Source organism: Orbicella faveolata, unplaced genomic scaffold, assembly GCF_042242905.1.
Source record: "Orbicella faveolata isolate gen_17 unplaced genomic scaffold, um_ofav_v1 contig_2, whole genome shotgun sequence".
Taxonomy (NCBI): domain Eukaryota; kingdom Metazoa; phylum Cnidaria; class Anthozoa; order Scleractinia; family Merulinidae; genus Orbicella; species Orbicella faveolata.
In genome coordinates this window covers 30500145-30515573 of record NW_028301547.1, presented here as the reverse complement: position 1 = coordinate 30515573, position 15429 = coordinate 30500145, and the positions used below count along the sequence as shown (strand labels likewise).

Below are 15429 nucleotides of genomic sequence, written 5' to 3'. Positions count from 1 at the left end.
GAGCCAAGCCCTGAAAACTGAAGGTGTGAGATGTTTACCAAGATAGGCACGGAAGGCGTGCTCGAACTATTCGGTGACAACACTGGGACTGTACAATTGTGTAAAAGCAAAAAATATAAACATATCAAAAATAATTCTGATAAATGTATTTAACATCAATTCTGTCTTGAATTCAAAACATGATTTGTTTCCCACAATGGAAGGATTTGAGTTAGAGACAAAACTAGAGGTCCAGAACAATGCTTTTCTCTGACTTTCCCTTGATAAAAATAAAATTTCTCTAATCAAATAAATAACAGATATAGTAACGAGTAGTAATAAGAGAATTAACCAAATACCATTTTGTAACCCAGACCATTATTTTCTTGTTTTAACTCCCCCACCGTAATAACCGAACCTCGCTTGCTCGCTTCGGTTATTACGGTGGGAGGGAGTTAAAACAAGAAAATAATGGTCTGGGTTACAAAATTTTATTTGGTTAATCCTGTTATTACTACTCCTCTTATTACTACTGTGAAGAAAAAGGGGAGCGCCCGAACCGAATTAAACGGGATAACCGGGGAGAGGGATTCACTATTTAGACATAACGCGACCTGTGTTATACTGTTCGAACACCGGACATGAGCTGTCAACTTTCCGAGGCCATCCAAAACCCCCCTCCAGAGCTTCGTGAGACAATTTATAAGGAGTATCTCGCAATAAAAAGGAGGCAAAAAAAAGGAAATGGGTTGGGATGAGGTACATGATGATATTGAAGAGGCGCCCTTCTGTGAAAAACGATCAAGAATTGTAAAGGTCATGTTTTACCGTAAATGCAACTCCTGTCGCCTAAAAGGACATGTTACGAGTGTTATAAAAATGGAGTAAAACACTATCTAGGCTACCCCATATATGACGAGAACGACTACGCCGAAATCTTTCAGAAATTTTACTGAGCGGCGGCGATATTAACCTTCGTTGGAAGCAAAAGTTTTGTTTTGAAATCTGTGAGTTGCGTGACATTTTTCTCAGAAAGACTGGAACCAAATATAAATATTCCCCAGGCCCTTGGACGAGCAGTACTGAAAACATGGAGGACAACTAACGATTCTTTTGTTTGGGCGGAAAAACGAACCAGAACAGAATCACAAAAATACGCTCAGTCAACGCGCTGTAAGTTATTTTCACCACAGAAGATGTCGAAGTGAATCGAGCAGGAGAAAACGATAAAATAACAAGATTTGATCCCAGCGTTCGATCGATCGTAACATGAAATATTCCTTGAACAAGGGACTCAATCGAGCCCGTTTAAGTTTTCTCTGCTTCTCGCATGGCTTCAACGACTTGATATGTTATCTGTCTGGCCTCTTTCTGCCAAACGGGTGTAGAAAGTTCCATGAAAATAAAGCAAATCGCGTGGAAAAGCACAAGCATTTTGGCCTTCAGAAGTACTGTTGGGATATAATTTATTCAGCCAATCTGTAATTATAGTTCATGATATCTTGTGTTAACTACATGTAGATTATAATATTATGATATGTTATTTCTCTTGTCTACAATATTTATATATTCTGTAACTCAAAGGTACACTCCATTGTATTGGCAGGGTAATGAGAAAAGACTGTACGAGTTTATAGTGAGACATTTCTTAGCCTGCTGTTCTGAGGTAAGAAATTTCACATTATGCTTTGCTAAAGATACATTAATATTGCCTGAAGTTGTCAATGGCGAGCCATATCATAAACTGAACTGACTCTTTTTGTCAGGATGCCAAAGGTCAAGGGAGAAACGTGGAAATAGAGATTGCTCGAGAAAAGGTTAGTTGACATCCTAACTTGTGAAAACAAATCATTTTGGGTTTACTGTGCCATGCATCCTACCATTACCACTTGAGAAAGTTTTTTCTTAAAGTTTGAATTTTCTTGACAACTTTTTACTGGCCTCTATTTGAACCAGCAAATCAAAACATGGGACTGTTGAAGGTAAAGATGTTAAATTATGAAATTCAACATTTCAAAAGTCTCAATCTGTGAACATTTGAAACCAGCAGGAAGTTGTCACAGTTTGATATGCACTTTCAAACGAAAGCCATCAGAAGTTTTCAAAAAGATGGCAAAAAGTTGTCAAATTCTAATCAAAAACTTTCGTAGGTGGCATAGTAAGGTGAATAGCATTGTAAAATAGTGCCCTAGTGTCCAGATATGCAGTAGTTGTTTTTTACACATAAAATGCTTCTCAATTCTTAAAGTAAATATAGAGATTTACTATATTCAAAATGTACTAAATTAAATCTTATTGTTATTTCAAGTTGAGAATAAACTGATTATTTATGGATCTCTGTACTCCATGCTTTTAGTTTACAGCTACAGGACTCATGATAATTGCAAGAAACTATCTTGATGTTTATCCATATGACAAGTGGAATGCAAAGGTAGGTTCATTTTATTTCAATCGCGTTCTGTTTTCTGAATTCAGATAATTATGTCTGCACATATCAAGCAACTTTTGTAATCAGGAGTGTGCAATGTAAATTTGTATATTGAGAACTGTTTAGATTGGTTTCATGATTGTGATTTCTTGAGCTTACATACATGTATTACAAAGTTGAACTTCTTTTACCTGTAAACCTTTTATGATTATCTTAGCATTCTCAAATCTGCTTTCTTCATGTTAGACAATCCCAGGGTACAACCAAGGTGAAGAATTTCAACCAAGTTCAATTGAGGTTTGTAATTACTGAGCTTGATGTCTGTTGATTAATGAGCTGTTGTTGGTCAATAGTTAACATAACATGAGTACTTGTGTTCTAATTATTTCAAACTGTTTGCAGATGGTTGATGGTGAAACCAAACCTCCTCCTTTGTTAACTGAAGCTGATCTGATCAGTCTAATGGAGAAACATGGTATAGGTAAATTGGAAAAGCTCAATTTACAAACTTGTTCAAGATTCAATGTCAACGTTTATTTTTACCGTACATTTTCCATAATAATATTCTCCTTGGATCCTTGAGAGGATTAGTTTGGAGTCATGAGTGAAGACAATTTTTCAATATTGCCAGGAACAGTCTTATTTTTCGTTATTTTACTTTTTATTGAAATCTAGTGAAATTATATGATTATGCAAAACATTGATTGAATTTTATTCAAAGATTTATCTTATTTCATGTAATTAATATGTTTTTCCAAATATACACTTATTATAACCATGAAAATTCAAGTTAATACAAGTTAACTCCTACCTAGTAACTTTTCAAGTCCATTCACTTAATATTATTTATAATTCACACTCCAATGGAATGGAACCCTGCCTTACGGCCACCCTGTTATTTATGGCCACTTTATTCTGGCCTAAACAAAAGCTCAGTCAGTCATTTTTGTATTTAAAGAACTCCTTTTAATATGGCCACCCGGTTAATATGACCAGATTTTTGTGGCCCATTGGTGACCATTTTAACAGGGTTCCACTGTGTCTCTGTTTAGCGTAATTAATGATTGTATTTTCTGTCTAAATACTTTTGTCAGTAGTAACAGCAAATAACTAAAGGAGAAGTGAATTTTAGCGATGATCCACCTTTACAGACAAGTGAAATATTCTTGTTGTTCACCTTTTACATACAGGCACAGATGCAACTCACGCAGAACATATAGAGACCATAAAAAACAGGTGCTATGTGGGAGTGCAGCAAGATGGGACCTTTCTACCAGGACAGCTTGGAATGGGACTTGTTGAAGGTAATAGCTTCACAAAGATCTATTGAGTTGTAATTTATGAAGACTAATTAATCCTCAATATGGAATAATCATCTCAGAAACTCTGCATTATTTTCATACAGCAGTCCTCTGTTACAATGTTGCTACCTGTTTTCTTAACTCTGCTATTTTGACCCAGAATCTGATTGTATTTCCTTGCATTTCTCTTGTATTTGAAAAGGTTATGACTTGATGGGATTTGAGCTTTTCAAACCAAGGCTGAGGTCAGAACTTGAAGCTGATTTAAAAAGGTGAGTGAGATATACTGGCTACAGCAGCATTTTCAGTAAAAGCTGATTGTTAAAAAATTTATTCCCAGCTGTTCTCAAATATAATCACATGGTGGTAATTCTGTTAGCTGATAATAACAGAGCAATTCTGCACACTTGTTTACTCCATGTCCGCCCAGATGATTGTCCACATTAGACTATCCTCAATGGTGAATTTTCTTTTATTACTGTATTATTTTATTAAATTTAGTGCCTACTTTATAATCTAACTTTGCAGAATTTGTGAAGGAACAAGAAACAAAGATGGTAAGGACAATTTACAGTACTGTACACCTTATCACTGTCACCTGATCAAGTTTTTGATCAATATTTACTACTAGCAAACTGGAATCTTTTTAAACAACTCTTTGATATCTTCCAGTGAAAGTGTAACATATGTGATAGGTGCAGTTGTCAAGTTTCTCATTCTCACTCAGTCTGTTGTCAACTGCCTCCCTCACTAGTTGCATTGTCATTGGCTGCTCAACATTTATTTGACAAGATGGCCACCATGAAAAATCACCCCCTTCAAGATTTGTTGCTGCCAAAATGGTCAAGAATACTAAGTAAAAGGAGGGAATAATTCCAACTCCCCAGATAAGAATGGAGATACAAAAACTCATTTATAACAAGATGTCTTTCTAGACTAGTGCAGATTTTAAATTGTTTTTGTCTTACTTTTATTCATGATTTCGATTGTAAACTTTATACTGGTATGTCTGCTGAGTCTGACTTTTTCAGTGAAGACTTCATTAATGCATTCATTCAAAATAAGACAGAAGTCATCAGAGAGTTCTCAGAGACATAAAACCCTAACCCAAAGTTGTAAAAAATTAATAAAAAGAACATTGTCAAGTAGCAATAGCGTGGTGGACAGTACTTGAGACATGTGTATGACAAAGAAAACAAGATGTAGTAGACTTGCTTTTGCCATAAAATATCTGATAATTATGATTCCTGTTGTTTAGATGTACTTGTTGAACAGATAGCCAAATATAAGGAACAGTTTGTTCAAGCTGTGCAAGAGGTGGGCTTATATGTATTCTTCAAGGAGTATCTCTTATTTATTTTTTTGATATAAAGATTATCTTTTAGTGGCTGAGGTGTTTTGTCAAAAAATGGTGAAACTTGCTTCAATGTTACTAATTTGGATTTAATTGTCTTTGGCTGCTCAGTTTATAGTAGGTTAATATTCAAATCAGTATTACAGACTTCTTGGAATTCATCAATTGTGGTGGTTCATGATTGGTTTGTTTTCTTTCTCTGTATAGGCAGTCAAACTGGATCAAGCCTTATCATCTTATTTTGGAGATCCTCAAGAATTTATCAATGAAGGTAAAACTTACTGTTGCATACTGTTGTATGCGTAAATAGAAGGAGAAAAATGTTTGATTGAATGCATTGTTTATGTCACTGAACATCAAGCACAGGATAACTGAATGACAGAGTTTGTCAACCAGGGCATTATGCTCAAAACCGAATTAATGCTGATTACTAACTTTTTATCCTAATGCAGATCTACTCAGTGAGAAACTGAGAATTGATACTTTAATTTACTTTCATTCACAACGGTTCAAGGATTGTAAGAAATCTTGCTCTTACTGTATAACCAAATTCTTGGTGGAATCCGGACTCTGCTCATGCCTTCCCAAGGTCTATCTACAAACTTTCCAAACCTTTAGTGATTTTTTTATGATTACAGTTCTTGGTAATGAGGACGAGAGAGGAACAGAACCTCTTCACCTTTGTCCTAGATGCAACACTGAACAAATGGTGCTCAAGAAAACTAAAGATGGCAGGTACGCTGATGTTGTTAAAATAAGTATAGAAATACTTATGGCTGATGTACATGTAGTGACTGCAAATATTTCCAGTGATTTTCCAAGTTTTGTCATAAAACCATCAGTTTAGAGTGTTTTAATGACTTTTCTCTGCTGCTGCTGTTAGGTGCCAAGTTGACCTTCTTTTTGAAAGTAGTCACCTCGTCCACTTTTACTTTCTTCCAAACTTACTCACAGGGTTTCATTAAGGGCTGGGCACCAAGCAAATTGAGTGGCTGTGAGGATGGTTTTGTCCGCCGGCTTAGGCCATCTGGAAAAAAGTTTTTCTTGGAGAGGACTTTGGTTCAAAACGTTTTGCCCACCTGTGAAAACCAGTTGCCTTCCTACTGAAAACATTAATGAAACCCCTGTAGCTTCCCACCCAGGTTTGTAATATGTATAGTTCCTGACTTGTTAAAATGCAACAGCCTTGTTACGTTTTTCTTCTTTTGACTCTGCAGCTTCATGATAGGATGTCAAGGCTACCCAAGATGCCGTGCCAGTGCCTTCTTCCCTAAATTTGTGGTTGAGGCTGCAGTTCATGAGTCTGTGTGTCAGCGGTGTCAACCAGGAGATGTACATAAAATCAGGTTCAAACTCAAGAGAGGTTCTGTTCCACCCATGATGCCTTTAGAGTAAGTTTTAAAATTTGCATTGTTTAAAGGTGGGTGGAGGATTTGTGTGATTCACCTGTGTTTGCTGCATGCCTGAGTAGCTTGAAACGTCATGCAGAACATGTTGGCTTTGACCCATTTTCCTAATTTACTATGAAAATCCAGCATTTCCTCAAGGCAAGCTAGGTCTGTGTCACCAAAATTTTCCCAAATGCTTATGATGAAATAATTGTTAACCTTTAATGTTGAAAGCGTGACACTATGTTTTCTTATTGCTAAAACATTCAGTTAAGTGCTTAAGACTCCAGCGAAACCATTGGCTTTGTTGAAAAGGACCCCTCGTGCATGAAGCTTGTTTTGTTGACCGCTGATGATTGTATCATTCTTGCTTTATAGATATACTGGCTGCGTTGGTGGATGTGATGATAGTCTAAGAGAGTTATTGGACCTGAAGGACTTAACAAGGCTGCCGTCAGAGTCAGGTAAAAAGCTCTATCCAGGAAATGTTCTTCTTCATTAAAAGAACTATTGTTTCACCAGATCAGTCGGAAATCCTTCAATAAGGGTAGTGTTTTCTTCTGTTTGTAGCAAAACATAGGGAATGTCTGAAATTCAATAGCAAGTGCTCTGAGCATACACGCAGGGAGAATTTCGGAAACTTAATCAGTTTAAGGTGCTTCTTCTGTATCTGTTGTACTAAAGGTGGAAAATCATGGCTTAAGCCATTTGTTGGTGATAGAAGGATCATGTATTTGCCACTTTTTCTTGCTGTCATACTGTTAGCGGTTTTAAGGCAGTAGTTCTTTTTTTGAATTCTTCAACATGCATTCGCCACTGATTCTTATACCTGGATACCTGACCAGGTGGTTCAAATTCAGCTGGAAGAGGGAGACAAACTTCTCAGCCCAGCAACAGAGGAAACAAACATACTTCAGGGCGTGGTCGAGGCATGCCTAGCAAGACGAGAGGGAGCGGCTCTAGATCAGCTGCAACATCTCAAGTTAGAAGACCTTCTGTTCCAAGGGGAGGTATTACCTCCAATCAATCCAGTAGGAACGCAGGGCGTGGTTATACACCAGCTGGTCAGAGTTGGGGACTCAGCTCATCATTTTCGGGAGGTACATCCTCATTTCATTTTCAATTAACGCCAAACTATAAATTAACAATCTACAGTTGCAACATGAGAAGAAGTCAAATCTTCATCTAAATGTGTGTGCTCCCGTTTTTCTTTTCAGGTTTCAACCAATTTCCTTCAGGTGGCCACATTGGAGGGTAAGTTTTACAGAAATCTGGATTTGCTGCCAGCCCTCTGCTTTAATGCACCATTACCACTATATTGAGGTCATTTTTTCATCCTATTTTGTTAACTTTTACGACAGAGATGACAATGAGAACTGTGTGGTTTGTACCTGTGGGCAACCTGCAACAACATTAACTGTAAAGAAAGATGGACCTAACAAAGGTAAGTAACATGAACACTAGTTCCAGTAGCATATAGATATATGAAGTGGCTCGCAGGAACCCATAAAACAGTGAAAGTCTATCCCATGCTAGGAGAGATCAGTAGAAGTTAATCTTAAATGGCATACTGGTTCTGATTAGCGCCAGGTTCTTTGCATGGAGCAACTTACAATGTTATTATTGTATGAATATTGCTACTCCATTTTGGCAAGATGTTAGTCTGTCAGATTATCCTGGCAGTTTGTCTGGTTGGCCTACGAATTTGTTGTTACTCATTTTATGGGCGAATCTTTGCTGACGTCTTTGTTTACATTTTTCCTCATTAACATACGACTTTGCGCATAGGGGGCATCATGCTAGACACGATTTTACTAAGAAAACTTAAAGAGCTTGTGAAACTTAGTAAGTGGTGAAATTTTTGGCTCTTTGGGTGTAATATCCGAGGAGAGATTGACTTTCAGAAACATCAAAATTTCTGGATGGCAAAAGCGCTAATGAGCTCATACATTCTTTGTAAAATTTTGAGCTTTTAAACCCTCGTCGCACAAAAAGTATTCAACCCATCGCGCTCAGATTCCTTGGGATAGTTAATCGTGCTGTGCCCTTTCAATATTCAGTATTAATCTCTTTGTGGCTCCATCAGAAACTGTATCGCTTATGGTAATGAGGCAAATGTTGTAAACAAAGATTCTCCTATACACCTGGGTAGAGAGAGGCACAGAGAGTAAATTACATTGCTTAAGGAACACATTACAGCGAACCCAGTCAGTGTTCAAACCTGGAACTCTTTGCAAAGAGTGCGATGGCTAACCTTCAGTAAAACTGAAAGGGACGTCATGTATTTGTCGCATAAGAAGGTTACCTTGATCAGGGAAGAAATAACAGTGCTGGTTTGATTTTAATTATTTACATTCAGGTGGACCGTTTTATAAATGTCCAAACAGAGATAATGGCTGTGGATTTTTCTTGTGGGCTGATGACGATTCAGGGAGTTCATCATCATCATTTGGCCAAACTGCGCCTCTAATGACATCCAATAACTTCAACAGGAATAATGCAGGTACATGATCACTGTTGGTTGGTCCAGAGTTTTTTGTGCGAGTTGAAGCTTTTTTCCATAAAAAAATTACTATCAAATAAACATTTTACGATAACTGCAGAAATTCTCGCGCGCTCATTGGCTAATCTTCATCGTCAATATGCGGACAGACTCATGAATTTATAATTTATGCGATGCGTCAACGAGCGAGAGCGGACAATTTGACAATCTGTTATCGTAAAAAACAGATTGACGTCAGTTTTTCATACGTCTGTCCTGTTATTGACAATGAATTTCATCATAACATTGTCAAAGTAGTCTGCGGATCCACGAGGCGATAGCCTCGTGGATTCACAGCTGCTTTGACAATGTTATGACGAAATTCATCATCAATAACAAGACAGACGCATGACGTCAATTTGTTAAGTTTAACCAAAGTGGATAACACGATGATCTAACGGTTAGATTATCACACGTCTGATTTGGCAGTCTAGGTTTGAGTGCTGGCAGGGATCAGTATGTTGTGTTCTTGGTGAAGGCAATGTAAGTTCCCCTGTGTCTCACTCCCACAATTCATTCCCTCTACTAAGGTGAAAATGGAAAATGTCTGCTTTTGAAAGTGCTCTTGTGTCTACATTGGGATCTTCCACTAATAAGTAAACTTTTCCTTACTTTAGGATTCAACTCTGGAAGAAACACAACTTTTACTGGAGTCAGGTGAGATACAATTTTTGATTAGGCCATCTATACACGGGAAGTCAACACAAAATCTGTTCTGTGTCGTTTGTTTTTCTTTTTTTCTCACAAACTGCCTCATAATGTGTCTTTCATTGCAGTGGATCAATGAGTACAGACAGCTCTAATCCCTCTTGTCGCTGTAGCGAACCAGCTGTAAGGTATTACATTACACACTTAATATCTTTAGTTGTGGCTTACAACTACATGCATATGCGAAAGTTCTCTGTTATGAAATACTGATCAACACATCACCAATTGGACTACTAGTAATAAAGTAAGTAGTCTGGATAATTTATAGCAATTTGGCACGACGACAGATTAAAAATAGAGGTTTAAAGAGATTTGAACAACATTTTCTTAAGAAAGCTTTTACTCTGTTTTCACAGCAGCCTCACACTCATGCAAGTCCATCCATTAGCTTGTTGTATTCTTCAAGTACCAATACTTGCAACACATAACCAAAACTAACTTTCATTAAATTTCTCAGCCGCACAGTTTCCAAGGAAGGACCGAACAAGGGCCGGCCATTTTACTGTTGTGCTAAGCCGAGAGGGCAGGGTTGCGATTTCTTTGAATGGGGGGACACTCCAGAGTCATCAGCTGGCAGTAACGGGTTCAAAACAGGACGATCAGCACCAACAAACAGTGGAGCGACAAAGAAAAGAAAGTGCGGCCTTTGCCACCAGGAAGGTAGGGATTTCTTTAATTTTGTTCAAAGAATTTTGCCTCTGCTCCAAAAACAGTGCTTGATTGGTAATAAAGAATTTCTGGCAACCTCAACAGTGGTAACTTTGTGAAATTTAGAGTGGAAAGACTTGAAAGTGCCTGAACTTCATTTATCTTACAAAAGCGATGAAGAGGCAAAGTGTATTAGCAAACAAAAGCTGTTGCTTCAGTATTTTTTTCCTTATTTGCAGGTCACACCAACAGGACCTGCCCCATGAACAGATAACACACAGCCGGAGTAGATATTCTGTCGCTAATAATATTTATCTGTTAACGCACAATGCAAATAAATTCTTTTACATCTCATGTCTCTGACATGTGGGATGCCTCGATGAGTTCTTAGAACATTTCAGCTGTGGCTCAAAGCTTGATTCCACGTTTTACATCTTACTTTTATTACAATGTACATCCTGTAACTTCATGAAACCACCAAGGACACTTATCAAATATGCATTATGCTTCAATGTACTTGCATTTCAATTATTTTAATAAAAACCATGTCTTATTGAACAATGAAAAAATGAGACGTACAAACTGGAGTATTCTTTTGTCTAGGATGAAAAATAAGTCGAGAATTCGGTTTATTGCTGATGCAGGTTAACCAGCAATCTGTAGGTACTAATAACACCTCGACGATGTTCCAATCTTACCTTAGGGACGAGGATTTTATTGCGAGCAAGCTCTATTTATGTCAGTCATGTGTCACGGTTGTATTAAAATGACATTCCTTTTTTTGGCAGATCCAAGTAATGCAGGTCTGATTGTTTTACCCAATGGCTCCCATCTAAATGTTCACTTAACACTGATGATTTAGTATTTAGCACGGTCAGACTTTACCCTGATCTTGGGCTTGTCGAGCCAATCTTTGTACCTTCAGATGGTTCGCAAAACTGGGACTGAGTCAACTGTACTGATCAAACTCTGCCACTCTACTGTGACTGAAATAGATAAGAGTAAGTTTGTCGCACTTGATCTGTTTTTGTTTTTGCAACTGTCAAATTTTAGGTTTATAAATGCGGAGGTCTCCAGCTCTTAAAATTATACGTATTGTAACAACCTCAGTTTCTGGATTAATAGTGATTGTTAATCTTGAGATGTACTCTCAGTCGTAGTTACTTCTAATCATAGGGGTGTACATTCGAGATAAACTTCTGATCAACTTTGACGAATACATCTTCCAACGACTTTCGCATGCGCAACGTAGAATTTCGAGAAATCATTTGGTTGCTACTTACATCCTACACAAATGCAGAGATCTCAATTAGAATGCATAACATTCCGAAAAGTAGCTACCTTTTCGCGCGAAATGGAGTTCTAACCCGCTACCTTTAACATGGAAGCAAAATGTTTCCAAAACACATTTTTGTTCGCAACGTTTATTGTTATTTGGTTATGAATCGGAATACACTGCAAAACGAAGTTACACAAAGATACGCCAGCAATTAATAATTCTGAAAACCATTAAAATTATAATACTTGAAAAAATGTTTGAAAAAAAAAACCCGAACGTTTTCGACATTATGTGATTGTCATCTTCAATATAATGTCAAACACGTTTGGTTTTTTGCTTTTTTAGTCTGCTAAACATGTTTAGCCTTGTAAAAATTTTAAATCGCAAGTAGATATTATGGACATCACAATACTTCTACATCATGTTTAAAAAGACCAGTTAAATAACTAAAAACCCAAAGGTTAATGTCTCTAGATAAACTGTTGGTGGTAATATCATTTATGAAGTCACTCTTGTGGCAGTCGTGGGATTACAATTTTGCCTTATATTTCGCAGTGTGTCTATGATAGCGTGTCGAATGTGTCTCATCTTCCAGCAGTAAATAACAGGATTCAGAGGGGAATTAAAGAAGAACAGGGTCAGTGAGTATAACCACAGACCATCTAAAGCGGTACTTGGCGCAGAGATCAAAATGGCAACTAGAGCGCAATAACCTGGCAAACAACAAACTAAAAACACAAGATATACGTAGAATGTACTGACGGCAGATTTTCTCTGCCTTGCATCACTTTCCATCCGTGCTACCTGTATTTGTTGGACTTGTATTTGCTGTGCGTGGCGTTGTACAGTGAAATAAATTTTGCAGTAAACAATTGCTGTAATAATATAGTAAAAACTTTCAATGATAATGGCGACGAGCATGGCGATTTCATTTGAGGCCCAAAGCCAAATTGATGAAAGAAATGCACTAAAAACCCAAATTGAGATCACCACAGCAACAAGACGCTTATGAGTCACAAGTTCCTGATATCTAAGATGAAGATGAATAGCCAAGAATCTGTCGACACTTATGGCCAAAACACTAAAGAACGAAGAGTAAATAAATACGTATGAGGCTTCGTGAAGCAGGGTGCTGGTGGAATTGGGAGGACTGACCATCCATGTGATATACAAAGGTTGGGTCAGCAAACCAACACCAAGATCAGAAACAGCAAGACTCAGGAGCAATGTTTTCAAAGGCTTTGGTACCAACGTAGTTTTCCTCATCGGGTGTATTGTTAAAATGTTCAACATGAGGGCGGTGTAGGCTGAGAAACCGTTGAACACACAGTTAACGATGACCGATGAGTAGAGTGGGTTAGTTTCATTCATTATACAGCTTGAACTTTGAAAAATGAGCGCTGAGCAATGTTACAGTGAAGTTGTACCGTGGGCTGCGTTGTAGACGAGACGGTTTGATCAAAAAATGATGTGGTGTTTGATGCTACTTTCGGTCTAGGATTGAATGATGTACACGGGTACTAAACTGGCATCTGTTTTAATGTAAAGAAAAAAAAAAACTTGTCTGTTCATTTTGCGCAACACTATGACAGGAAAACGGAGATATCTATAGTAAAGTAATGAATGATACTTAACCTAAGGAATAGTTAGGGCGTTCAAGTAGAGAATTTTCCGTTTTCCATAAAAATTGTACGTTACAGAAATGTGCTGAATTTGAATTTTCATAACAACGAATGTCACAAAGCTAGCTTTGCACGCCCTTCTCATTTCTGAAATCAGACTAAGTTCCCTTTTCCCCTAAGCAGAAATTGCAATTAACAATCTTTTTGATCTTGAAGAAGTTAAACTAATATATTAAAATGGGAAATAACTGAAAGTAAGTCTTCATACAAAACCAAATGACTTTTTTAAACAAGCATCCTAATGATGCTCAGATGGTGACATGTTTACTTGTTTCGCAAATAAACTTCCCTAACGTTTTTCCAGTTCAGCTGAACAAATATTTTTGTCTTCTGCTCATCTCTTAATTTATATTATAAAACAATTTAATTATTTCTGCAAGAGAAACTATTTGTTCTTAAAGAAGAACGTGATGAGTAAAGTTCCTTGTTAGTTACTTAAACCTTTCGTGTCATGTTTCTGTGACAACCTCAGTTGTCTGGGACCTGTCCATTGGTAAATTGCTTCCTTTGAATAGAGTTTTACGGGTGAAGTCAGAAGTTCATACTATGAGTTAGTTATGGGTGCGTGTATACCTATTAAGAAGGAAAACAAGAATTTCGTGCCAAAAAGAAAATTAGACAAATTAGAAATTCAGCTGCTCTTTCTCGTTTGTATTTTCCGTATTTTACGAATATTTATATTTGCAAGGGGCGTTCACTTTTGTAAGAAATTGCAAATTACAATAAAAACGTCGTTTACATTTTCGATAAGTTTGATTGACTTATTTAAAACACTGGGAAAAACGCATTTTACACGCAGACCATTTAGTCGCTCGTTTATTACACGCATGCTAATGAAGCTGAGATGGTCAAATATTTCGTTTTAGCCTAACGGAGCAGGCTACGCCTGGTATTTCAATTTTAGTACAAAAATACTGAATGAATTATGACCTATTTTTCGTGACAGCAGTAAATGCGTCATTAAACGTGAAGATGTTTTGTGTTTGTTTGCTTCTACCTGTCATGTCAAACAACAGTCACGGAACACCTGAAAATAAACTGCTTTAAGAAGAGTTATGCGGTTAAGCACCAAAAGTTCGACTAAATTATGATATGATAGCCCTTCGTTCATTTATGCTTTATGAAGAAACCGGGAATTAAACACGATGCGATTACCAAATCTCTTCCAGTCTTGTCTATTCAGTTGCGTGCGAAAATTTCACCGTAACTGTAGTTTCCCTCTTTCACAGATTAGACAGGTGCGTGGATAATTGAAGATCTTTTGATATACTTTTATAACCCTGAAATTCGCAGGACGTCCAACAAAACAAATGCACAACAACGTGTTTGTAGACCCAGATAATACATGCTTGATTGTTAACCTTTAATAGCTTTTAATATATATTTTATTTTAAGAAGTTTTAACAAAGGATCCACCTCCTTAAACTCCCTCTCAGGGTGTCTTTTATTAATCCCTGAATAAAGTCTTGTGTGTATAGTGACTATGTATTGTTTTATCCAATGGCTCCCATCTAATGTTTCACTTTACTAATTACTCACTGATGATTTAGTGCTTTTTACAGTCAGACGTCCTATCTAGATGAACTGTTGCTGGCGATATATCATTTATTAAGTTACACTTTACGCAGTCCCGGGATTACAATTTTGTTTAGTTTTGACTTGGAAATATATGTCGCAGTGTGTCTATGATAGCGTGGCGAATGTGTCTCATCTTCCAGCAGTAAATAACAGGATTCAGAGACCAATTAAGGAATGTTAGTGTCCCTGCGTATAGCAACAGATCAGTTAAAGCGGAGCTCTGAGGAGAAATCACACTGAGCTGGCAACCAGAGCGCAATAGGTTGGCAAACAACAAACTAAAAACACGAGAAATACGTAGAATGTACTGACAGCAGATTTTCTCTGCCTCGCAGCACTTTCCATTTGGCTCTTCTGTATGTGCTACTTGTATTTGTTGGGCTTGCATTTGTTTTTTGTGGCGTCGTACAGTGAAATATATTTTGCAATTGGCAATCCCTGTAATAATGAAACAGACCCCGAAAATAATGACAACTGTGACATCGTTTTGAACTCAAGAACAAAGATAATGGCCCATAAAGTACACTCAAAGTCCAAAATGC

General features: G+C 37.3%; 2 protein-coding genes across 2 annotated transcripts; one reads left to right on the top strand and one right to left on the bottom strand.

The window, feature by feature from the left end:
- Positions 1 to 1065: 1065 nt before the first annotated feature.
- On the top strand, positions 1066 to 11135 carry LOC149112792 (DNA topoisomerase 3-alpha-like; the record flags this gene model as incomplete). The annotated part of the gene is made up of 22 exons (XM_089289374.1): positions 1066 to 1152; positions 1586 to 1645; positions 1746 to 1796; positions 2336 to 2410; positions 2654 to 2704; positions 2810 to 2888; positions 3598 to 3711; positions 3911 to 3980; positions 4237 to 4265; positions 4967 to 5025; positions 5270 to 5333; positions 5701 to 5797; positions 6280 to 6453; positions 6829 to 6914; positions 7296 to 7550; positions 7668 to 7704; positions 7812 to 7894; positions 8810 to 8953; positions 9610 to 9649; positions 9769 to 9828; positions 10158 to 10360; positions 10588 to 11135. Coding segments are annotated over 22 exons (1953 nt in total), but the record flags the coding sequence as incomplete, so codon positions are not given.
- A 621-nt stretch (positions 11136 to 11756) lies between these two features.
- Positions 11757 to 13126, bottom strand: LOC149112791 (adenosine receptor A2b-like). Its single transcript, XM_089290804.1, has one exon. The coding sequence runs from the start codon at positions 12996 to 12998 to the stop codon at positions 12126 to 12128; it is 873 nt and encodes a 290-aa protein (XP_089146930.1). The 5' UTR covers positions 12999 to 13126; the 3' UTR covers positions 11757 to 12125.
- Between the last annotated feature and the right edge of the window lie 2303 nt (positions 13127 to 15429).